The 24,564-nt window shown below is 39.8% G+C and overlaps 1 protein-coding gene across 8 annotated transcripts in view; it reads left to right on the top strand.

The window, feature by feature from the left end:
- Positions 1-24,564, top strand: part of NEK11 (NIMA related kinase 11) — a 237,990-nt gene that overhangs the window by 111,911 nt on the left and 101,515 nt on the right. For 3 of the 8 annotated variants that reach the window (XM_032408709.1, XM_032408713.1, XM_032408714.1), the window contains one exon: positions 15,347-15,382. The exons of the other annotated variants lie outside the window; for them this stretch is intronic. In XM_032408709.1, the coding sequence (XP_032264600.1) occupies positions 15,347-15,382 (36 nt within the window). The remainder of the gene's footprint in view (positions 1-15,346; positions 15,383-24,564) is intronic. 8 annotated transcript variants of the gene reach the window in all.

Genomic DNA, 24,564 nt, shown 5'->3' with positions numbered 1-24,564 from the left:
GAGTTGCAGAATAGGGTTTCTTGCAAAGCTGGAATAGCTTGAGGCTCATGAGCTTGGTGCGGACAGAGCATGGCTCTCAATCCACCTGTTCAGATGATAAAGCTTCACCAGCGTAGGCCTTGGCTGCCTGCCCATGGACTGACCAGTTGTCACTTAAGTACCCTTTCAGCTACTCCTTGAGCAAGTCCCGAGCCCCTTCCCTGTGCTCAGAGAAAGCTCTGACCTCAGGGGGCGTTGTCCTTTGCTTGCCCATAGGAAGTCCACATGCCCTTTGTGGCTGTGGGCTGCTCTGTGACTTATGGTGTCCTCTCTTCCCTTTAAATGTCCAAGTGGAAATAAAGTGATTTGAACTCTGTTAAACAATCATATATTTTTACTGTTTTAATTTTAAAAATGAAAACACTGACTCTGCAATTCTACCTCTAGATAATTACCTAAGAGAAATGAAAGCATGGGGTGCCTGGGTGGCTCAGTCGTTAAGCGTCTGCCTTCGGCTCAGGTCATGATCCCAGGGTCCTGGGATCGAGCCCCGCATCGGGCTTCCTGTTCCGCGGGAAGCCTGCTTCTCCCTCTCCCACTCCCCCTGCTTGTGTTCCCTCTCTCACTGTGTATCTGTCAAATAAATAAATAAAATCTTTCAAAAAAAAAAAAAAAAGAAATGAAAGCATGTCTGCAAGACGATCTGTACACAAATGTTCTTAGCAGTTTTATTCGTAGTACCAAAAATTAGAAATAAGTGTCAACCAATAGATGAATGGGTAAATAATAGTTTATCCATGCAATGTAATACTTCTTGGCAATGAAAAGGAAAAAGTATCAATACATACAACAATATGGATGAATATCAAAAATATTGTGCTGAGTGAGAGAGGCCACAAACAAAGGAGTTCATATTGAATGATTGCATTTCTGTGAAGTTCTAGAACCAGCAGCACTTATCTGTAGTGATAGCAATGAGGCCAGTGGTTGTCTGGGAATTAGGAATTGACTCAAAGGGCACAAGGGAACCTTTTATGGTGATGGAAAAATTTGATACCTTGATTGTGGTGGTGGTTTGCCCTGATGTATATATTTGTTTTTTTTGTTTGTTTGTTTGTTTTAAAGATTTTATTTATTTATTTGAGAGAGAGAATGAGACAGAGAGAGAGAGCATGAGATGGGGGAGGATCAGAGGGAGAAGCAGACTCCCTGCTGAGCAGGGAGCCTGATGCGGCACTCGATCCCGGGACTCCAGGATCATGACCTGAGCCGAAGGCAGTCGCTTAACCAACTGAGCCACCCAGGTGCCCCTGATGTATATATTTGTTAAAACTCACTGAGTTCTATGCTTTAAGTGAGTGCATTTTATTGTCTATCAATTATACCTCAATAAAGTTGATAAATAAAAAGAACTTTGCTAAGATATCCAGAAAAAAGAAGAAAGGAAAAAAAAACCATTAAGAGTAATGCCTCAGTCTGTGCTTTAGCTAATGGATGGACGAGAGAGACTCTGGTGAGGTCATGGAGAGAGAAGGCAACTGCGAAGATCTCTAGTATTACTTGGGACACAAAGTCCTTAGTCCAGATAATGATCATGGAGTTTTCTTCTAATGTCAGCTGAGCAATATTGCCTTCCACAAGGAATGTTAACAGAGTTTTGGGGTCTTCTTTCCAGAGGAAAATTGGCTTAAAGATGAGGGCCTGGGATCCCTTAGCTCCTCTCTTCAGTCTTTATAGTTGGAGGTGTCACACTGGTGTGGCAGGAACCCATACCAGCAAGTCTCATAGGACCTCATGTCCTCTGAAAGCAGCCCGAACATACTAGAACAAAAAAATAACAGCCCGGACTCCAAAACCCAGCCCAGAGAAGCTGGTAGAGCTGCCTGGCTCATTAGCCCTCAAAAAAGACGAAGTGCTGGGAGGTCACTTCTATGTTCCTAGATGTCCCATCACTCCTAGAGCTTTAGATGTCTTAAAGACTTCATTTCTAAATATAAATTGATGGTGGTTTTATTTCAGATTTGTCACAGATTCCACCGAGTTAAATTTGCATTGCATGGTAGTGTTTCCACCTGACTCTCGTATTTACACCCAGGAATAAAGGCTCCTGCGGACACTCTAATTTCCTCCGCTCTAGAGGGTAATTAAAATGAATCTAATATTGAGTAAAGATGTGCTGAATCTCCACCCTGAGGCATTATTTAATAATTTAGACCATTCCTTCCATAGGAGAAGCTGGGTAGGTGCCTCTAACTGAAATTTAAAGGATTGTATCCAATTCGAAAACTTGAAGTGGATGCAGATTAACACCTGCCCCACCAGCCACTTCACACTTGTATCCTAAACAGGCAGGAGAGAAATAAGAGGAAAATCGGTCCCCAAGAACATCAGCTACTCCTAGAGAAAACCAGCACCTCTGGACACCTCAAACTAATTTTCTCTCCTACGAAAGCTGTATGTGATTCCATGGTCTATCCCTTCACCCGACATAAATTAACACAGTAGTTGTTACACTGAAGGTGCTGCTGGTAGGCCAGAGAGCATGCTTCAGTGGCCTTGCTGGGCCTGTCATGGGTCATGTTTGGAATGAATCAATTAGGCAGAAAATTAAATAAGCACCAATCATGGCTTTAAGGTCAGATAGACTACAGAATAGAATAGACAACACCCTCCGATACTGTGTGCTCCAGACAGCACTTTGGACATACCATAGGATGGTTTTTCTTTGGCTGATGAAATTATTTTCCATGCCTGCAAGTTTCACAGCTGTGCCCAGGGCTCCCGCACCCACCACCAAGAGAACATCGCTCTGACACCCGAAGGAAGTTAAACTGTCACAGAAAACTAAGAGAGCTGTAGCGGATAGCGTTCGCTTCCAGTCCAATAACCATCTTTGATTCATATGCTAATTTTTTGAAGGGATTGAAATATTTTCCTTGGGTGTTTGTTTAGGCCAGGCTTTAATTTAGATATTTGTGATAGGAATTTAAATGTGTCTTCTCTGATCTTCACAGAGGGCTGTTTTGTAGCAGCGAGGACCTCGGCACTATCAGCCATCTCCTGTGTTCACTTGTCGGAGTCTTTCATTTTTGGAAATGAAATAGCACATCTCCCAAACAGACAAAAAAACCTTCCTGGCAGGGAACTGTGGCAGCAGTACCTAATACCGTCTGTCATTCGGGACTAACAGCATTTTCCACTGCCTTCTCTTCTCTCGCTTCAAAAAAAAAATTCAAAATAGAAAAATAGGAAGCCTAAGGAAGGTTCAAAGTGATTGTCATGTTTCATAGTAGCGTGTCTGTGTGCGAGCAGTATAATGAATTTGACTTATTCTAAAAAAGTCCATTTCCCCACATCTGTCTGCAGAAAGTGATGTTTGTGTCATTGCCGGCATTTGCAGCTCACCAGTCAGACTTCTTTCTGAGATCGTGGGAAGAGTTCTTTATAAACTCATTATTCTGCTCACTGGTATCCACACGTCAGATTACATTTTAGGAATGTGTAGTATAACTCTACATACCTAGCTTCACAGCTAACCGTGTCTTTCCTGCTCACCCCTTGGCCTGTCCTAGTTTCTTTTCCTGGCCATGGCTCCTTTAAATTATTAATGGAAGTTCTTACTCTTAGAGATTGGCCAGCTAAGTACATGTTTGTAGATGAGTTTAAGATGCCTGCAGGCTTTCACTGCATTTTGTACATGGGCATTTGGGGTTGTAGAGAGAGCGAAGTGACTTTACCCATTTTATAGCTCAGATTCATTTTTCTTCTGTGAATCCAGGAAAAATGAACAAACCCAACCCCTCCCCCCAGCTTAACCCTACATGGCCTGCTTTCCTGGCTTCACACAGCTTAGAACTAAATGAATTTCCTTCCTTCCCTCCACCTTCCATATCCTCACAGCCCCATCCTAAGAGATAATAATTTAACAGTTGGCATAAGTGGTTGCTTATGAATATATGGTCTCTAGCTAATATATTTGGCCTCCTTTTATTTGTAAGATTACACATTTTGAAGAAGACTAACCTTTGTGTGTTCATAGTGTTCTCAATGAGAAATTTAGTGGTATACTAGAGAGGGCTAGAAAGTGACTACTAGTGGGACACGTGGGTGGCTCAGTCGGTTAAGCATCTGCCTTTGGCTCAGGCATGATCCCAGGGTCCTGGGATCGAGTCCCACGTTGGGCTCCTTGCTTAGCGGGGGGCCTGCTTCTCCCTCTGACTGCCGCTCCCCCTGCTTGTGCTCTCTCTCTCTGACAAATAAATAAATAAGATTTTTTAAAAAGGTGACTATTGGTTAAGAAAAAGCAAGTTTTGGAAAATTAAAACAGTTTTTTCCCTTAGCTCCGTTAGCTCTGTGTTATTGATGATGAGTGGGTCAGTGTCCTGATTGTGCAGGTGTATTCAGAGGCCATATTTTCACCTATTCCCAGAAGGCCATTGAGCCATCTTGATGTCATTCCATACCTCACCTCTTACTTTTTACTCTCAGTAAATCATACTCTTACAAATGTTGATCTCACAACTCAAAATTCCACTAAAAAGGCATCATGATAAAAGTGTATGTTTCCCATTATATTGAGAGTATTCATTGATTCCAACTTGATGGCACCTCCGAGAAGCACTCACAGTACAGAAGCCTGTCACAGCACAGCAGCTGAGAGCCAATGGGCCAGTCCTTCGTTCCTCAAAGCATGGTCTGAGGACTGCATCACTAGCATCCTGAGAACCTGTTAGAAATGCAGAATCTCAGACCCCACCCTAGGCTTACTGGCTCAGCAGCTGCAAAATCCCAGTGATATGTCTGTGCATTCAAGTTTGAAGAGACTGAGCTGGACTCTAAGCTCAACAAGAACAGGGACTATGTCTGTCTGGCTCATTTTATTCCCACCTGCTGACACAGTGACTGGCTCTGAGTTGGTGCTTGGTAAATATTTGTTGAATAAATGATTAAATCTAGGGGGAAAATTCTATAAGAACACTAATGCTTTTTGTCATAAGCAGCATACATTTCTTGCAGAGATTGATTCAGTTGGGGAAACAGTAGAATAGCAAGTTGCCAGGAGAGGCTAATTCATGTGCATTGGTGTTCCCCTATAACTTTTACTCTTTCTTCTTAAGGGAGATGGTAATCTCATTTTACCAGATGGATCCTGGGAAGAGGAAAAATAAAGGAGGAATGTCAGAGACATGGGAATGTAAATCCTCCATGCGTGCTTTTTGAGTCCCCTAGACCTTGCCTCTTCCTTTATAGATACCCCTCCATTTAAATAATCTCTAATGTAAGCCACCACTGTGCAAAAATAGGGTTTCTTTTTCCGCACTACCCATAGAACAGTATTTAGTTTAATAGAAGTGGTCACATCACCACAAAGTAATCCTCTCAGACTCCTTCATGTATTTGCTAAGTGTACACATTTAATGGGAATAAAGGGGTTTTATGAGGTATAGTCTGTGTTACAGGTGCACACTCGTCTCTTTTGTTTGCATCAGCTTAGTCTCCCCATGGAATCCATGACAGCACTTTACCTAAGACAGAGCACGAGCAAATGCTGGTTGGTGCATTACTCTTATACCAGGGTTGGTAGAGCCTGTATGTGAAAATAACTCTTTAGTGGTTTTATCGGCTGGGTCTTCTGGGAAGCAGACACTAAGACAGAGATGTGTAGGAGATGTATTGAGGGTAATTTCCGTTGAAAGAAAAATGAGAGTGGGATCAGGAGTAGGCAAAGAAAGGCTCCAGACTGTGATGCAGGTCTGACACCTGTGATAGGCAAGCAGGAAGGCAGGAGGAGTGGGTAGAATAGCCTCAGGCCTCACTATAGCTCCGAGATAGCCTCAGTCAACCCAGTGGAGAGTTCTGGATCAAAGATGGCCCATAGAGGAATCCTGCGTTGGGCAGAAATGCTGTGCCCTACTATCCCCTCCAGCTCAACAGATCCTCAACTGCTGCCAGCTCACTGCAAGCTTTGCAGCTAATTAGCAAGCTCTTGGATGGACATCTGACAGACACCCCTCCATAAATGCCGCACGCCTCCATTGAGGCAAGTCATTCCATATGCTTGAGATGAATAAAATAGTATTTGAATAAACAATCTATAATTTAGTACTTTTCTCTAACTCAGGGTAAACTTACCTCCAATATATGCAAAGGAAGAATGACTAAAACTTCTGGAATATCCATAGACATGTCACAAAAACCCACTAGATTGGAAGCTGCTGGTGTACCTGAAAGAAATTTGGAGCCAGACTTTGTCTCTTTCCCACTTCTAGCCATTTACCAACTGTGTGAACTGGGGCAAAAAAAAAAAAAAAAAAAAATTATTGCCAAGTCTCAGTTTTCTCATCCCTGTAATGGGAATAATAATACCCAATATTCGGGGGTTAAGGGAGGAATAAATTAGGTGGTAAGCAAAGAACTTTGCACAGTGCATGAACCAGAAAGTGCACAACCATTTCTTACTAAAAAAAAAAAAGATAAAATGTCAAAGCAAGTTGCAATATTTTCTCAAGTTCCACATAATACCTCTAAATTGGTGATAAATAATATTTCAGTTTTTAACTATCCAGGAGACCTTCTTATTATAGCTTACAAACACCTTCACCATATTAATTAAGTATGATTTGGAATACAATACTTTTATTTGCTCTAGTTTTTGCATTTATGAGAAATATAAAATTGCTCAGGCTGGGTAGTTCTTCCTGTCAAATTATGGTCTTAATTATGCCCATCTGGGCCAATTAGCTTATTAGCATTAAAAAAAAAATTATCTTCTTTGTCAAGATGGTAGACAGCCCGCAGAACCCAAGCCAAATTCCCAGAGGTGTGTGTGCCCCCCACCCCCCGACTGGTGGGTCAGGAATGCCACTGTTACACCCAGAAGTAGAACCTGGGACAGAGTTCTTTAAAAGATGCTCCTTTGCCAGCCATCCTGAGCCCATAAACTGGCAACTAAAATTTCCAGCTATTTTCCCTAAATACATTATAAATGTAAATATATTTTGTACTAAGGAGCATAATAAGGGCAAGAATATACATTAGTTTTCCACTGTAGTCTCATTTGGGATTTAGGCCAAATTCAGATGAAAATAGAGCTTGGTAGGCATAACTATGACTTTTGCAATGGAAATACTCAGGTAATACATGCACTTATTTTAATAGAACTCTCTGCTCTGGGTTTGTAATAAAATCAGGATGTTTTTCTGAGACACAAGGATTTGTTCTATGCTCTACCTTGGAGGCTGTATGTATAAGTGACCCCCTGGTTTTAGACAAATTGCTCTAAAAATTCTATTAGTTTCCCCTTTAGTTAGACTATAAAGAATATAAAGAAATTTCAGCAGGCTGAAAAGATTTCTAAGATAGGGAAAAGTCTGTACTCATTTCAAATGTATTATTTTGCCTCCCTTAGGGCTGCACATGGAATTAGAATATTCCAGATAGGATTTTATATGCATAATTAAATCACTCGATTCTTACCACGAATCTGGTAGACAGGCTATATTTATCTTAAAGAAGGGTATAGTGGCTTGTTCAAGACAGTATTTTTTGACTACCGTATGCTACAAACAACTATAAGGTGCCTTCAGATATCTGTAAGAGATTTTCTTAAAATAAGAATTAATTGGAACAAATTCTAGGTTATCCTAATAATATAATTCTCAATTTTTTTTAAGTGGGAGAGAAAAGTGGGAGTTGTGGTTAGAGGCTAGTGTTGCTTATGTCTTGGGTCTGCCCCTTGAGTTGGTTATGCCTGCACTATCATTAATCCTATCAAGAGGGGAGAAGGTTTGGAATGGCGACTCTAAGGGAAGGCAGGCTGGGTGTGACCCTCTAGTCTGAGGGGCCGAGGCTCAGGCTTGTCCGTGCTCAGGAGAGAGCAGGTTTTCATAGTCTGAGTCAGGATACCACAAACACAGGAGGCTGAGCTGGCCACTGCCTCCTCAAGGTGACTTTGCTTATATGTATTCTGAGTCCAGGTTTTTCAGTTGGGCTGCTTACCAGAATCCCTTATGGGAATTTAAAAATATAAACACCATAGTCTCTGTCGTCTTAGACTTTGATTTAGAAGCTCTACATCAGTGGTTCTCAATCTATACTATACATCAGAATCACGTGGAGGATTTGTTGAAACACAGATTGCTGGATTTAGCGGCACTCGGGAGCTGGCTTATATTGACTCCTGGACCCTATTGTGCGCATCTTCCTATCTCGTGTTCAGTGATAGCACGTGGGTAGCTTGAAATCAGCTATGGTGAGTGAGTGTTTACACCAGGGAAATTAGCAAATGCTGCTAATCAGAGCTTTCCTCAAGAGCCAGTTGTTAAACCTTTACCAGCACACCACTCCAAAGCCTCTGACTCAGTAGGTCTGGGATGATGCCCAAGAATTTGCATTTCTAACAAGTTTCTTGGTGATGCTGCAGCTTGTTTGAGGAGCACATACTAAGAACGATTTGTCTAGAATTATGCTGTCCAATTTGACAGCCACTAAGCCACATATGGTTATTTGAATTCGAATTTTAATTAATAAAAATTAAATAAAATTAAAAAATCTTTTTCTCAGTCATGTTAGTCACATTTTAAGTGCTTAAACTAATATAATGTTATATGTCAATTAGATTGCAATAGAACTGGAGAGGGAGCGGAATGCTTAAGATTCACATATGGTTAGCGGTTACAGTATTGGATAGCATACTTCTAGAACATTTCATCATTGCAGAAAAGTCCTTTTGGGCAGCACTGCTCCAGGAAAAAATCTGGGCACCTAATTTTTTTTTTTTTTTAAGTTCTACAGGTTATTCTCGTGGGAAGTTTGTTTCAATAATCACTACAGTTATTAAATGTTGCTCTTACATTTCAACTCTCTAAAACTCAAACTCACAAAAAATTCTGTGTGCCTCATTTTCTATTTCTTACTTGGGAAGGAAGGATTGATTTGCTAAAATTCTCAAATACTTGACAACACGTATTAATGACTCTTTTTTAGAGGTGAGGACAAGGAGGTAAGGGTGAAAGAGGTATTGTTGAACTGGGACCCAGCCCCAAATCCATATTCTTTTTCAGCCCAGAGGTTTCTCCTCAATGCTGTGACAGGTCTCTGCTAAATAGAAAAAATTAGTACAGGTGTTGGTCATAGTCCTAGCTCCAGATCATATCAGGGGCCAGCACGGAGATAACCATTATAGTGCCTCTGACGAAATGTATGGCAAATGAAAACCCCAGAGGGGAGAGGATTTAATTAGACGTGAAGTGTCAGGTGAAATAGTTAAGTCATTAGTGGCATCTGTGGGGCCAGTTACCAAAACCTGAGGTAGAGGGTTACATAAGGAGACAGAGGCCTGATAGCTGGACCAGAAAAGAGCTGGCCTGGGATGCCAGCCGGTGTGGGTTGCCTCTTGTGTGTTGTTGGGTAATGGTCTTTTTATTACAGCCTGGCATATAGAAGCGTGCTGTGTGCGTTACCATCTCCACGATGCTTGTGTGGTCTAAACAATGTCCATTTACTTCGGTTCCTATGTGACTGAAATTTTATCTTCTTTACAATGATCCAAAAAATTGCCAGTGGTATTTCTTTTTCCTCTGAAAGATTTATTACAATAGACTTTCTTTTCTCAAGTGGCAGTTTGCTTCTGGGAGCTTCAAAAGCTGTTGCATTGCCTGGTTCTGTAACAATCTCTTCAAAACTACAAAAAAAAAAAAAAATATATATCTCTTCTTTCTGGGCTTCTTTCTAGGAATTCTGGAATTCTTCCTTTTAGGAATTTCCCACTGCCATTATCCTTGTACCTTTGTAGGCACTATTATATCTTTGTTCTTTTGTATCCTAATTGATCTGCCTGCTTCTAGGCAATTGCCTTTCACATCCTTCAGCAAAGCGTTCCCTGAACACCATTTCCATGAACAGCCAACCTTCCACAGATATTTATTGGGTGCCTACTCTGCTGGGAAAAGAGAATACAGAATACAGTAGTAAGCAGAAGAGACTTGGTTCTACCCTTATAAGCCTATAGTGAAGTTTTCTTCTACCCGGAAGCCTTTAGTTACTTCCTAAAGTGGGTTGAATTGTGGCCCCCCAAAATATGTCTACTTGGAACTTCAGAATGTGATCTTATTTGGAATAAAGGTCTTTGTAGATTTAATTAAGATAAGGATCATCACATGAGATTACCCTGGATTATTATGGGCCCTAAATGCAAAGACAAGTCCTTTGAAGAGAAAACAAGACAAATACACTGAGAAGACTATGGGAGGACAGAGGCAGAGATTGTAGTGATGCATCTACAAGCCAAGGAGCACCAAGGATTGCCAACATCCACCAGAAGGTAGGAAAGAGGCATGCAACAGGTGCTCCTTTTGAGCCTCCAGAAGGAACCAACCCTGCTGGTACCTTGATTTCAGACTTCTGACCTCCCACATTGGGAGAAAATAAATTTCCGTTGTTTTCAGCCACCAACTTTGTGGTACTTTGTTACATCAGCCCTAGGAAACTAATATACTTCCTTTACTCTTAGAAACATGAACTCTTTCATCCAATTTTCAACTAGCAATCAAGAGATCAAGTTACATAGTCAGGCTGTCTAGGTTGGAGTTCTGGATTTGTCAATCACTATATAACTGAGTCAAATTACTTAAATCTTGTGCCTCAGTTTCTTCATCTGTAAGATGGGAATGAATAATATCCATGCCATAGCTTGGTTATGAGGAATAAATAAAATTACATATTTAAAACACTCAGAACAGCTGCTGGAATGCTTAATAATTATGGAAATTATTTTACTACTATATTATTAATGTTTGTTGATGTTAAAAGCTTACATAGCCAGTGTAGACTGGTGTGTTTTTTCCACTCTTCAACTCTCCTAGCACTTTGTCTCTCCTGCTCTTGATGACATACTGCCTTGTGTTTGTATTGAACTTTCTATATTAATATATAAATCAACAAATAGTTACTGAGGATCTACTAAATTCAAGGTATTCTGCCAGCCACTTTGGAAAGCATGTTATTAATGCCACCAGGAAGTGTAGAATTGGGAAATAAGAGGTATGTCTACATTAAGGTGATCACCAATAATTTTGAAAAAAAAAGGGTATAATTCTGAAGAATAGAGAGGAATGAAGAGGTTATTTCGAATAAGAATCTTCAGGAATTTTTCCAGTACCATTAATTGAAAAAACTATCCCTAACACTTTTTTTAAAAAGTTATATTTTTACCAATATTGAGAATGTTTGTGATACGTAGGATAATGACTTCCCAAAGATACCCATCTCCCAATCCATGGAATTTATGAATATGTTACTGTACATGGCAAAAGGGAATTGAAGTTTCTAATCTGATGACTTTAAAATAGGGAGATGATCCTGGATTATCTGGGTGGGCTCAATATAATTACAAAGGTCCTTTGTAGAACAGGGAGGGCAGAAGAGAGAAAACCAGAGAGATAACAGTATTAGCACTTGACTTGACATTGCTGGATTTGAAAATGGAGAAAGCTGGGGGGGTGGGTTGCGGTGTGTGCAACAAGCCAAGGAATGCAGACAGCCTCTAGAAACTAAAAAAATAAGGCTTGTAGAGCCTCCAGAAGGAATGCAGCCCAGCTGATACCTTGATTTTAGCCCAGCTCAAACCATTTTGGATTAACCTCTAGAACTGTAAGATAATAAACTTGTATCGTGTAAGCCACAACATTGGCCATAATTTGTTAAAGCAGCAATAGAAAAGCAATGTGGTATTTTTTTCCCTAGGTATTAAATGTAATTTTACTTGAAATTAACAAATCAAAAACTGAAATCGAGTAATTGCTGAACTTCAGATAAATGTTTCTTTACCACAAAAGATATTAGTTACTGGGGCACCTGGGTGGCTCAGTTAGTTAAGCGTCGAACTCTTAGTTTCGACTCAGGTCATGATCTCAGGCTCCTGAGATCAAGACATCAGGCTCCATGCTCAGTGGGGAGCTGCTTGAGATTCTCTCTCTCCCTCTGCCCCTCCCCCCACTTGCACACGCGCTCTTGCTTTCTCTCTCTCTCTGAAATAAATAAATCTTAAAAAAAGATATTAGTTACTAAAATAATTCTTTAAGGATAAAAATAATGATCATAAAAAATGTGTGAAGGCTGGAGTCATTATGGCATTTTAGTATCTATGTGTGTCACTTTAGATAATATTTGTTGAATTCCTGTTCTTCCTGATGAGGAAGTCAAAACAGTAAGGCTTTTCCTTGCCTTACCTCCCAATTTTAGTTATATCTTGTTTTTACGTTCTTAAAGTTTGTAATTTTATACTAATTACATTATGTTCTAAAACCATAATTTCCGGATCCTTATTCTTTAAAATAAGGAGATTTTCACAGACCTGTACCTCTGAAACAAATAATACATTATATGTTAAGAAAAAAAAAGAAGATAGTAGGAAGGGAAAAATGAAGGGCGGGAAATTGGAGGGAGAGACGAACCATGAGAGACTATGGACTCTGAGAAAGAAACTGAGAGTTTTGGAGGGGAGGGGGTGAGGGGATGGGTTAGCCTGGTGATGGGTATTAAGGAGGGCACGTATTGAATGGAGCACTGGGTGTTATACGCAAACAATGATTCATGGAACACTGCATCAAAAACTAATGATGTAAGTATGTGACTAACATAACATAATAAAATAAAATTTAAAAAATAAAAATTAAAAAAATAATGAGATTTTCTTGGAATTTTAACTCGAATAAACCTATTGAACTTTTTTACCACAGCTTCTTCATTCCTGAGTTCCTAAATTTATTTGTTTGCTTATTAGTGTTTTTACTGTTTTGTTTTAATTTTTTCACTGTAGTCCCTTATAATCCTTGTATTTCTGTGACATAGGTTGTTACTTCTTCTTTTCTGATTTTATTTATTTGAGTTCTTTTTTTTTTTCTTGATGAGTCTGGCTTAGGATTTATCAATTTTGTTTATCTTTTCAAAGAACCAGCTTCGTGGTTTCATTGATTTTTTCTATTGTATTTTTTTAGTCTCCGTGTCTTTTATTTCTGCTCTGATCTTTATTATTTCCTTCTACTCACCTTGGGTTTTGTTTGTTCTTTTTTTTTTTTTTTTTTTTGCCTGTCTCTTTAGGTGTAAGGTTAGATTGCTTATTTGAGCTTTTTCTTGTTTTTGAGGTGGGCCTGTGTCGCTATATATTTCCCTCTTAGAACTGCTTTTGCTATGTTCCAAAGATTTTGGACCATGTATTTTTATTTTCATTTGCTTCCATATATTTTTTTATTTCTTTGTTGACTCATTGGTTGTTTATCATCTTGTTTAGCCTCCACGTGCTTGTGTGTGTTGCAGTTTTTTTTCTTATGACTGATTTCTAGTTTCATACCCTTGTGGTCAGAAAAGATGCATGGTGTGATTTCGTTTTTTTTTAAATTTATTGAGACTTGTTTTGTGGCCTAACATGTGATCTACTCTGGATAATGTTCTATTTGCACTTGAAAAGAATATGCAGTCATTTTTGAATGGAATGTCATATATGTATGTATATATATATATATATATATGTTGTTTTTGAGTGGAATGTCAAATTATGGAATTATGGAATGTCAAATGTCAAATATATATATATCTATATCTGTTATGCCCATCTGATCTAATGAGTCATTCAAAGACACTTATTTGATTTTCTGCCTAGATGTGGGGCGTTAGAGCCCCCTACTATTATTGTGTTACCATCAATCTCTCTCTTTATGCCCATTAATATTTGCTTTATGTATTTAGGTGCTCCAGTGTTGGGTGCATACATATTTACAATTGTTACATCCTCTTGTTGGATTGATCCCTTTATCATTATGTAATGCCCTTTTTGTCCCTTGTTACAGTCTTTGGTTTTTTTTATTTTGTCGGATATAAGTATTGCTACCCTGGCTTTTTTGTTTGTTTCCATTTGCATGGTAAATGTTTTCCCGTCCCTTCACTTTCAGTCTGTATGTGTCTTTAGGTTTGAGGTGCATCTCTTGTAGGCAGCACATAGATGGTTCTTGTTTTTTTATCCATTCCACCACCCTGTGTTTTTGATTGGAGCATTTAGTCCATTTACATTTAAAGTAATTATTGATAGGTATGTACTTACTGCCATTTTGTTACTTGTTTTCTGGTTGTTTTTGTGATTCTTCTCTGTTCCTTTCTTCTTCTCTTGCTCTCTTTCTTTGTGATTGATGAGTTTCTGTAGTGTAATGTTTGGCTTTCTTTCTCTTTATTTTTGTGTATCTATTATAAGTTTCGGGTTTGTAATTACCATGAGGTTCATGTGTAACATCCTAAGTATATAGCAGTCTATATTAAGTTGATGGTTATTTAAGTTTAAACACATTCTAAAAAAAAAACCTTTTTTTTACTCCCTCCTCCACATTTTATGTGTATGCTGTCATATTTTACATTTTTTATTTATAATTTTCTTATGTCTAATTATGGCCATTTCTTTTCCACTTAAAGAAGTTCCTGGGGCACCTGGGTGGCTCAGTCGTTAAGCGTCTGCCTTCGGCTCAGGTCATGATCCCAGGGTCCTGGGATCGAGCCCCGCATCGGGCTCCCTGCTCCGCGGGAAGCCTGCTTCTCCCTCTCCCACTCCCCCTGCTTGTGTTCCCTCTCTCGCTGTGTCTCTCTCTGTCAAATAAATAAAATCTTGAAAAAAAAAAAAAGAAGTTCCTTTAACAGTTCTTATAAGGCTGGTTTAGTGGTGATAAACTTCTTAACCTTTTTTTTGTCTGGGGAACTCTTTATTTTTCCTTCAAATCTGAATGATAGTCTAGCCAGGTAGAGTATTCTTGGTCATGGGTGTTTGCCTTTCAGCACTTTGAATATATCATGCTACTCTCTGCTGGCCTGCAAAGTTTCTGCTGAAAAATCAGCTGATAGCCTAATAGGGTTTTCTTTGATGAAACTTTTGTTTCTTTCTGCTTTTAAAATCTATCTTTAATCTGACATTTCAATTATTATGTGTCGTGGTGTGGACTTCCTTGGGTTCATCTTATTTGGAACTCTCTGTGTTTCTTGAGCCTGGATGTCTATTTCCTTTCCTAAGTTAGGGAAGTTTTCAGCTATTGTTTCTTCGAATAAGTTTTCTGTTCCTTTCACTCTGTCTTCTTCTGGGACACCTATAATGGAATGTTTGTTTGCTTGATATTGTCCAAGAGATCCCTTAACCTATCCTCATTTTTAAATTATTTTCTCTTTTTGCTTTCAGCTTGGGTGCCTTCCATCACCCTGTTTTCCAGATCGCTGATATGTTCTTCTGCATTTGCTAATCTACTGGTTGATTCCCTCTAGTGTGTTTTTTATTTCAGTTATTGTATTTTTCAGCTCTGATTGGTTCTTTTTTATATTTTCTATCTCCTTATTGAAGGTCTCACTGAGTTCTTCCATTCTTTTCTCCAGCCTGGTGAGTATCTTTATGATTATTACTTTAAATTTTTTATCAGGCATATTGCTTATCTCTGTTTCATTTAGTTCTTTTTCTGAGGTTTTGTCTTGGCCTTTGTTTTGGAGCATATTCCTTTGTCTCCCACTTTGCTTGACTTTCTATTTGTTTCTCTGGATTAGGTGGAACAACTACTCCTCAACTTGAAGAAATGGTCTTGTATATGGTTGTCCCCTATGTGTATTTGGTGACTTTCACTGGCTGGCTAGAACTGGCTGGTGTGGGCTGGGGGGTCTCGGGATTCTCCATGCAGTGGGTGCCCTGGCAGGATAGCTAAAGTTGAAGTGGGTGTAGGTTGGGGGGGTCCCAGGGTTCTATGCACAGAGGGTACACTGGCAGGATAGCTAAAGCTGAAGTAGGTGCAGGTCAGGGGGACCCAGGGTTCTAAGTACTGAAGGCACCCTGGCAGGACAGGTAAAGCTGAGGTGGGTGCAGGGGGTCCCGGGGCTCTATGCATAGAGGGCACCTTGGCAGAATAGCTGAAGCTGAAGTAGATGTAAACCAGCGGGTCATGGGGCACTCCTCTTAGGGGGCACCCTGACAGGACAGCTAGTCTTTAATTTTAATTTTTTTAAATTTTACTTCATTGTTGTAAGAACAATTAACATGAAATCTGCCCTTTTAGATGTTTCAGTGTACTATAGTATTGTTGATTGTAGGTTCACTGTTATGCAGCAGATGTCTAGAACTTATCTTGCTTCGCTAAATCTTTATGCTCATTGATTAATAACTCCCTATTTCTCCCTTCCTCCAGCCCTTGGCAACCATCATTCCACTCTTTGATTCTATGAATTTGAGTACTTTAGACACCTTATATGAGTGAAATCATGCAGTGTTTGTCTTTCTGTGACTGGTTTATTTCACTTGCAAAGTGTCCTCGAGGTTCATCCATGTTGTTGCATATTATGAAAATTGGTTATGTTTTCCAAAATTAAAAAAAATTATTGAGAAGAGTGGCATTGTTTTACATTTTTACAGTTTTTAAAAAGTAACTGGCTTAATAGAAGGCAGCTGGATTCTCATATCTGTTTTGTATTTAGATTTATCGTGACATTACATGTCATATATGTCTGGAAAACTCCACCATGCACTCATGAGAGGATGAAAGTGAAAAAGGCAGATAAGATCTTAGTACTGTTATGAAGGTAATTTAGATTTTGGATTCCCCTGAAAAGGTCTTGGGGACTCCTGGCCCCTGAACCACTCTTTGAGAACTGTTCTTCTAGGCATGAAGTGAGACACTGGAAGCCAGCATTAAGTATTCCTGGATATCATGAATAATTTCTCCATTTGTACTGCCCTGTTAAACAATTTTTAATAAACTGGCATAAAGGATAATGAAGCAGCAGGATCTCCTTTCATGAATATGGTGCTCTAAGGTAGAAAACCTACTCTATTTGGATTTCATGGGTGTGAAATCATTAATAAGCAGAAATGATGTTGCCAGTGTTATTGTAACGGCCATAAAAGCCACAGTCTCGCTGAGATGATACACTTTTATGCTTTAATGGACATCATTTTATGTGCTAAGTAGGTGGATGCAAGATCTTGAAATTGTTTGAGGGGCCTCCTGTGGGGATAATTGTGTGGTGAAGTGTATTCATTTACTTATGGATTTACCCCCAAAGAGCTTGGGAGTTTCTGAATCAATCACCCAAACGTTTGGCTCCAGCATTTGCTAGGCATAGCAGTTTTCACCACTGAGGACTCCCAAATAAGATGCAAATTGTCTGATAAATTATTTTGTATTACTCTTTCACTTTTCAGAAAAATAGTCCTTGGAGAGCTGTAGCCTCAGCAAATGCAATCAATGCTTTAGAGCAGGTTGATTTTCAGTTGTTATTGTCACAGAAATAAAACCTCCAGACACTGGGAGGTATGGTGACGGTAAAATGTGTGCTTTCCCTGGAGGCATGGGATTTCAGAGCATACCTTCACGTAGATTGTTCTAGGTCAACCCTGATAAATTACACATACAGCTATCTCTATTTTTGTCTCTCTAGTTACAGTCTTACATTAACATATTCCTATTTTGTTTAATTTTCTCTTGGGAAGATATGAAATTATTTTTAGTCGAATGGCCTATGAAAAATTAGGTGCATTTGACAAAGGTGTGTAATGTACTAATGGAATAAACACAATTCTACTTTTCTAATTTTGAGTAGAATACACAGCAAAAGCACAGATGGGCCCAAATTTATATATCTTTACATATACCTCTCCCATTGTCAAGATTTATTCGATCCTATTAAGTTTTCTGGGGACTTTTCAATAAAATCCTATTAATTCAGATCCTTAAGTTAGAAATGCGTAACATTTTCTCACTTTAACATTAATAATTTTCTTCCTTCCTGTTGTTTAAAATAATCATTTTCATTTGATTGAGGGAAGCAACACAATCCTTATGCTCTTTGCTTTGTTGCATTTTTATAAATTTGTCCTTTCTTGTTAAATATTTTGTTAATAATTATCACACCATTTTAACTATGAATTTTGCCTGTGTTTTAAATTGAGTTTTACAATTGATTAAATAGGAGAAACCACAACCATTTATAAAATACAAAATCTATTTTCCCTTTTTATTTCTCTTAGAAATTTTCATCATGCAATTCGATGTATCTTCTTAACTTTGTTTTTTACATGATAAATACAAAGCAAGAAACCTGCATAGTATAGTAAGAAATCAAGAGATGCAGAATAAGATTAGAGACTGAGTCCAGACTTCCCACACTGGCTATATGACATTAGGCAAGTCCTCTAACTTTTGCAAGTCCCAAATTGTCATCTATAAAGTGGGTTCTGAGAATCCATTCCCAGGCCACTCATGGAACATCCTAGCTGCCCAAGGCTAAGCAACTGTCCATCACCTCACCTGAAGTGATACACCTGCCTCTGGCTAGTGTCTGGCCTCTGACAAGTTCATTCTCTATATGGCTGCCAAAATGGTCTTTTAAGAATGTAAATCAGAATTTGTCATTGCTTGCTTAAAGTCCCCCAGTGGCTTTCTATTGTGTTTTGCATACAAAATAGAAAATCTTTCACATGGCCCCACATGGCCCCTGCTTACCCGCTCCCCTCTTCACCAACCTCACCCAGTGTTATGCTCCGTCTCACTCCTGTTAGGGTGACCGGCCATCCTAGGTTGCCTGGGACGTCTTCAGTTTTAGCATTGAAAACTGGAATGGTTGGCCACTCTACTCCTGATGGTCCAGCTACACTGGCTTCCTTTCATTTCCTTGTGTGCCCACATTTTGCCCACCTCAGATGCTTTGCAAATGCTGTTTCTTCTGGAGGCCACATCATTTTATCTCACTGTGTACCTGGCCTATGCCTATTCATTCTTCAGGCCTCAAGATAAATGTCCTGTTCTCAGAAAGTCCTTTCCTCCGCCACAGATGTAAATTAGATCCTGTGAAATTAACAGAAAAAAAATATCTATTGTTCTCTGCCTCCGGTTTGTGGCACAGAGCTCCTAAAATCTTTGTAGTTTCCTAACTGATAAGAGTACTATGAGCATCTTTTGTTCTACTCTTTGGGGTTTTTGACCCTGATTGATGAGGCAGAGTTCCTAAATCCTTTGGAATTTCCAGAGAGATAAGGAGTGTCTTTAGTTCTAGTGAGATGACTCTTGGTGGGCTCCTGGATTTGAAGGAAAGGCTGCTCCTAGCTCCAGTTTGTGAGTGATATTTATCTGGAGTGACCAGTAACTGCTTATCGTCTATAGCAGAGGTGGATAAACTTTCTTAAATGTTCGATAGTAAACATTTTAGGCTTTGCAGACCATACCAGCTCTGTCACAGCTACTCAAACTTGCCATTACAGAAAACAAACAGCCATAGATGGTATGGGCTATGACTGTGTTCCAAAAGCTTTGTTGGCAAAAGCAGGCAGCCCAGACTTGGCCTCACAGGCCCCAGTTTGCAGACCCTTGGTCTAAGTCATTTTCTGCCTATTGTCCTTGGGTTCTGAGAACATTGGTAGGTACACTAACGGCACTGGGAAATGTAAATTTGAAATAAAATTTGCTTGCTGGATGTTCTCTTTTCCTTTATTGAAACTTGGCTTTGGCTTCACTGAAACAAACACTTTTAATACTGTTACCATGCAAATACACAGCACATCCATTTCTTCTTAGTTATTAAATAGGGCAAAATTAATTTTCTAGTGGGATGACTTAGCATTATTGCTGTTTGTGAAAAGAATTTGATGCAAATCAGTAGGCATGCCTTGGGCTTTTTCATTGTGTGTTGGATGAGGACAATCACAGAGCATAAAAACATACATGCTCTGAGGGAAGGAGCTGGATATTAACAGGGAGCGGGCACTCAAACTTGTGATTTCAAGATTTTTTCTTCTCCTTTGTGGGTGCTGATTTCTTGGGAATGTTATCAGCTTTATAGGAGTTAGAATTGGTAACCAAGAAGTGAAAGTGTTGGATCCAAAATGTTGAGAGCCACGAAGTGTTTGGAGATGTGGGTCAGGTTAAGTACTTCAGGCACTTTCGGATAGAGAGAACGGGTAAGCACCTGGGATTCCATTACCTGTTTTTAGAGGAGGGGTCTGATTGGAGGAACCACAATAAGTAGAACTACAGAACTCTGAATAGGAAGCAAGTGTCAGAGAAAAGTTTCCCCCATATAGCAGCTGCTATCAGTGTTCTGTCTATACCCCCTTCCATCCCTTTACCATTTTCTTTTGCTCACCTCCCACCTGTGTCTCTTTTGGTGGGGGGCTGTGGGAGGCTGCTCTTAGACTCCCAGAGGCTGCTTTTCCAGTACTCAAAGAGAGCCAGAAGTGCCTGGGAATTTACCCCTCACCTCTGCGCCCCACCCCAAAGTTCACCAAGGCAGCCTTTTAAAAGAGACTAATGTGTGCAGGCGTATAAGTGTTCCAGGGCCTCCACCAACTGGCCCTAGAGCTCTGTGGGATTGAGCCAAGGTTACCCCTTGTGGGACTCTGCTTGATACTGGCCCCTTGCATGGCCTCCTGCCCCATCTGTCCCACTTCCTCACCCCCTACCAGTGTTTCTCGGGAACCCTTCCTAACAAATAATTTTGGTGAAAGTCCTCATCTCAGAATCTACTTTTGGGGAATCCAACCTAAGACAACTAGTTTTTTAAAAAGTTAGAAGTAGTTCATAGCTATTATAAGAGATCCAGTGGGGGGCACTTGGGTGGCTCAGTTGATTTACAATCCGATTCTTGATCTGGCTCAGATCTCAATCTCACAGTTGTGAGTTCAAGCCCCATGTTGGAGCCTACTTAAAAATAAATAAATAAATAATAAATAAAAAGAAATCTAGTGGAGTTTTTTTTCATCAGTTTTTCCTGAATTAAGCTTTTTTAAAAATTCATTTTGATGGTTTTATTGGACTGCTGTCTCTGTCACAGGACCCCCATTTGAATCACTACATCAGTAATTGATAAGGAAAATGATTTTAATAAGCCCCTGAGCCTTTTGTGCAGATACTTACTCTATGGTCATGGTACAACACTGGGTACCCATACCTTCCAGAAGAAAGTCTTACACAGATCCCACTCCACAGGGTGGACTGTTTCCCTGGTGTCATTCATGGTGGGCCTCAGTGTTTTGACCCAAATAGCCAGTCAGGCTCACCAGAGAGGTTTGAAAACTCCAAACAAAATGAAGATGACAGGATTTTCTGAAAATGACTGTAAAGAGAACTCTACCAGACATCTGTAACAGTTTACCATGAATACTTAGAGACCAAGAGCTTTTCTAGGAAGACAATAGATTCTGACAGTAGATTCTGGTTTCTATTTGTTAAGTAACTGGTCCCCAAGTCAACATTTAAATATTGAGATGGTGCTCCGTCCTGGAAGTGTCCTGGATTCTCCTGTTTGGGACTTTTGCAAACTGAGTGGGAGATCTGAGTTCTCTTTGCCAGTTTCATTCATCTTCTCCGTCAAAATCCAAGTTGGGAAGAAATACTCCTGTTAGATCTTATGATGCTTAATATCATATATACTAACTTGGCTAGGCTGTGGTACACAGCTGTTTGCTCCAACACCAGTCTGGATGTTGTGTGAAGGTATTTTTTTAGATGTGATTAACATTTGAATCAGTAGGCTTTGAGTAAAACAGACTACTCGTCATAATTTGAGTGGGCCTCCTCCAATCAATTGAAGATCTTAGGAGAGAAAACTGAGGTTCCCCCTGCGGAAGAAGGAATTCTGCCTCCAGATTGCCTTTGGACTCAAGATTGCAACCTTAACTCTTACCTAGGCCTCCAGCCTGCTCTCCTGATCTACAGATTTCAGACTTGCTAGCTTCCCACTGTAACTGTGAGAGCCAGTTACTTAGAATAATTTGTCTTTGTCTCTGTCTCTTTCTCTCTCATATCCTATTGGTTCTGTTTCTTCAGAGAACTCTAGCATTGATCCCATTAAATGCCCCCGATCAGAGTCCCACATTCTGGACATTTCTGTGTTTAATCAGTTCATGCTCACCTTAATGTAGGTTATGGTGCATCTTAGTTTTGTGGTATTTTTTTCCCCATGAGTTTTGTGAACACTTAGAATACTAGCAATATGATGTTATGCTAAAAGTAATTACATACTTACATCCCCTAAATATGATTTGACCACTTGGGGAACAATGAAATTTCATTAGGATCTGACTGTTCAAATCCATATGTATCCTAATTATGAACTAAATCTTGTTACATGTTTGTTTTTCTCTTTACAGTCCTTTAAATGTTGAAGTGTCACCAACTTGGATATTGAGAGAGTTCTAGTGTAAAGTCTGTCATGATTCATTATGTAACCTCAATATAACAACCCAACTATTTATACATGATGATAAAATAAATATTTTCCTCAAAAAAATGAAATAAAAGTTAAACTTCTAGGTCATTTTTTTGTGGCCATCCTCCAATATGCCCCACAATGATTCTTGCCTCCTGGTATTTATGCCCCTGCATGGTCCTCTCTCCCACACTGAATAGGACTGATCTGTGTAACCAGTTGGATAGCGTGGAAATTGAAAATTGTGTCTTCCAAGGCTAGGTAACAAAAGATATAGTGGCTTCTGCCTTGCTCTTTTGGATCATTCCCTCTGAGGGAAACCAGCTACCTGTTGTGAGGACGTTCAAGCTCCCCTACGTTCAAGGCTATGTTCAAGGAACTGAGGTTTCCTGCCAAGAGCCACATGAGTGAGCTTAGAATTGGACCTTCCAGTCCCCTATCAAGCCTTCAGATGACTATAGTCCCAGATGACTTCTTGGCCAAAACCTCATGATGGGCCCTGAACCAGAACCTTCTGCCTGAGCTGCTCCTGGATTCCTGACTCACAGAAAATGTGTGAGATAGTAAATGTTTATTATTGTTTTAAGCCATAGTCTGGGGGTACTTTATTATGCAGCAATAGATAACTAGTGCGGTAATTTTTGTCGAACGCCTCTTCCTAATGAATTCCCATGTAAAAAATGACATTTAACCTCTGCTCAGGGTTCTAGACATTATTTGAAAGTGCTCTGTGGTATTTAGTGGTATGCATGTGGTAGAGAGAGTGGTTGAAAGAGGAAGAGAAAGAACTGGCATATGGAGAAGACATAGAGGCTGCCATGAATTTAAAAAGTCATCTTTTTCAAATATTGTTGCCTTTGTGAGTATGTGACCAAATTGAGTGCCTACCTTTAAAAGAAGAGCCAAACAGAATTATGTAGTCAGCATGATTTAATACAAATGAGCCCCAGATTTAGAATCAGAAGACATGGTTTGGGGTCTGCCACTTTCAAATTAACTTAAAAATGTAAAGAAGCTCCAAATATTGTGTTCCTTGTCTGCAACATGGGGGGCTGACACCACCCACTCACCTCGTACCGTGCTGTGAGCGAGGCTTAAGTGAGAAAAATATTTGAAAGCACTTTAATCGTGAAGGGTCATACAAAGGTAAATAATCATTATTACTTACTATTTTGAGGATATGTAAATGGAAGCTTGTCTAGACTTTATAGACCATGAAACATTTCCTTTTTTTTTTTTTTAAGATTTTATTTACTTGCTTGACAGAGAGAGAGAGAGCACAAGCAGGGAGAATGGAAGGCAGAGGGAGAAGCAGGCTCCCCACTGAGCAAGGAGCCCAATGTGGGGCTCCATCCCAGGACCCTGGGATCATGACCTGAGCCAAAGGCTTAACTGAGTGAGCCACCCAGGGCCCCAAAACAGTTCCTTTTAAACGTGGGCTTACTTTGCTCTCTAAGACTATATCTCATTCCACAGGAAGTAGCCAGGTCAAGGAAGGGCAGGTCACCCAGGAAATGCAACATTGCAAAATAGAAACTTTTCCTGAGTTGGACCACAAAAATGGGCTTAAGATGCATATAAGGTTCACTTCCTTTAATTAAAACATTTAAATGAATGCCATGCCCACAGTAGCAGGCAGTAGAGTTCCCTCGTGTTTTTGTGATCATCGACCCATCTTGCCATATTCAGTTTGCCTGTTCACACTGGTGAGCTAAGCACGTCGGCACCAGTAAGCATCTTCTGGCAGTTTCCTGGCTGCCTCCGGCTGGCCACTTAACTGTGGGGTGCTGCCAATGAGAAGCAAACATTTTCCAGGAGAATAGAGGTGGAGAAGAGAAATTATAACTTCAGGATTTCATCAGAGAGGAAATCCTATTTGGCTCACAAGGTGTTGTTTCTGCCAACAAACAAATTGCTAAATGCATTCCATGCAACCGAGCCTCTGTTAATGAGGAAATACAGCTGAACAAAAATAAGAAGAAGGCAGAGGCTTCCTTTTGATAGCACTTCAAATTCTTCAGCTTCCTGAAAATCTTCATTGTGATCCCACTTCTTGACAAATACTTGGTGGCCAGGAGTAGAAAGCAGTGGTCGAATCTCTTGCTCCTCAGAGTGTGGTTCTGGACCAGCAGCATCTCCATCAACCCAAGCATGTCAGAAATGCAGACTCTCAGGCCTCACTTCAGACCTACTAGTCAGAGTTCATATTTCATCAGGTTCTCCAGATGATTCATATGCACACTGATCTAGTCCATTACTCCATGTTGTACATTTGCAAGCCTTAGAGTAGGAAAACGACCTGAAACCACCTAGCTCAGGCTCCAGCTTTTAGGGTGCTGAGTTATTACTGTCCCCTGTTTATAGGTGAGACACTTA

The sequence above is a fragment of the Phoca vitulina genome, unplaced genomic scaffold, assembly GCF_004348235.1.
Source record: "Phoca vitulina isolate PV1807 unplaced genomic scaffold, GSC_HSeal_1.0 scaffold10, whole genome shotgun sequence".
Taxonomy (NCBI): Eukaryota; Metazoa; Chordata; class Mammalia; order Carnivora; family Phocidae; genus Phoca; species Phoca vitulina.
This window is presented reverse-complemented; position numbering and strand designations above follow the sequence as displayed.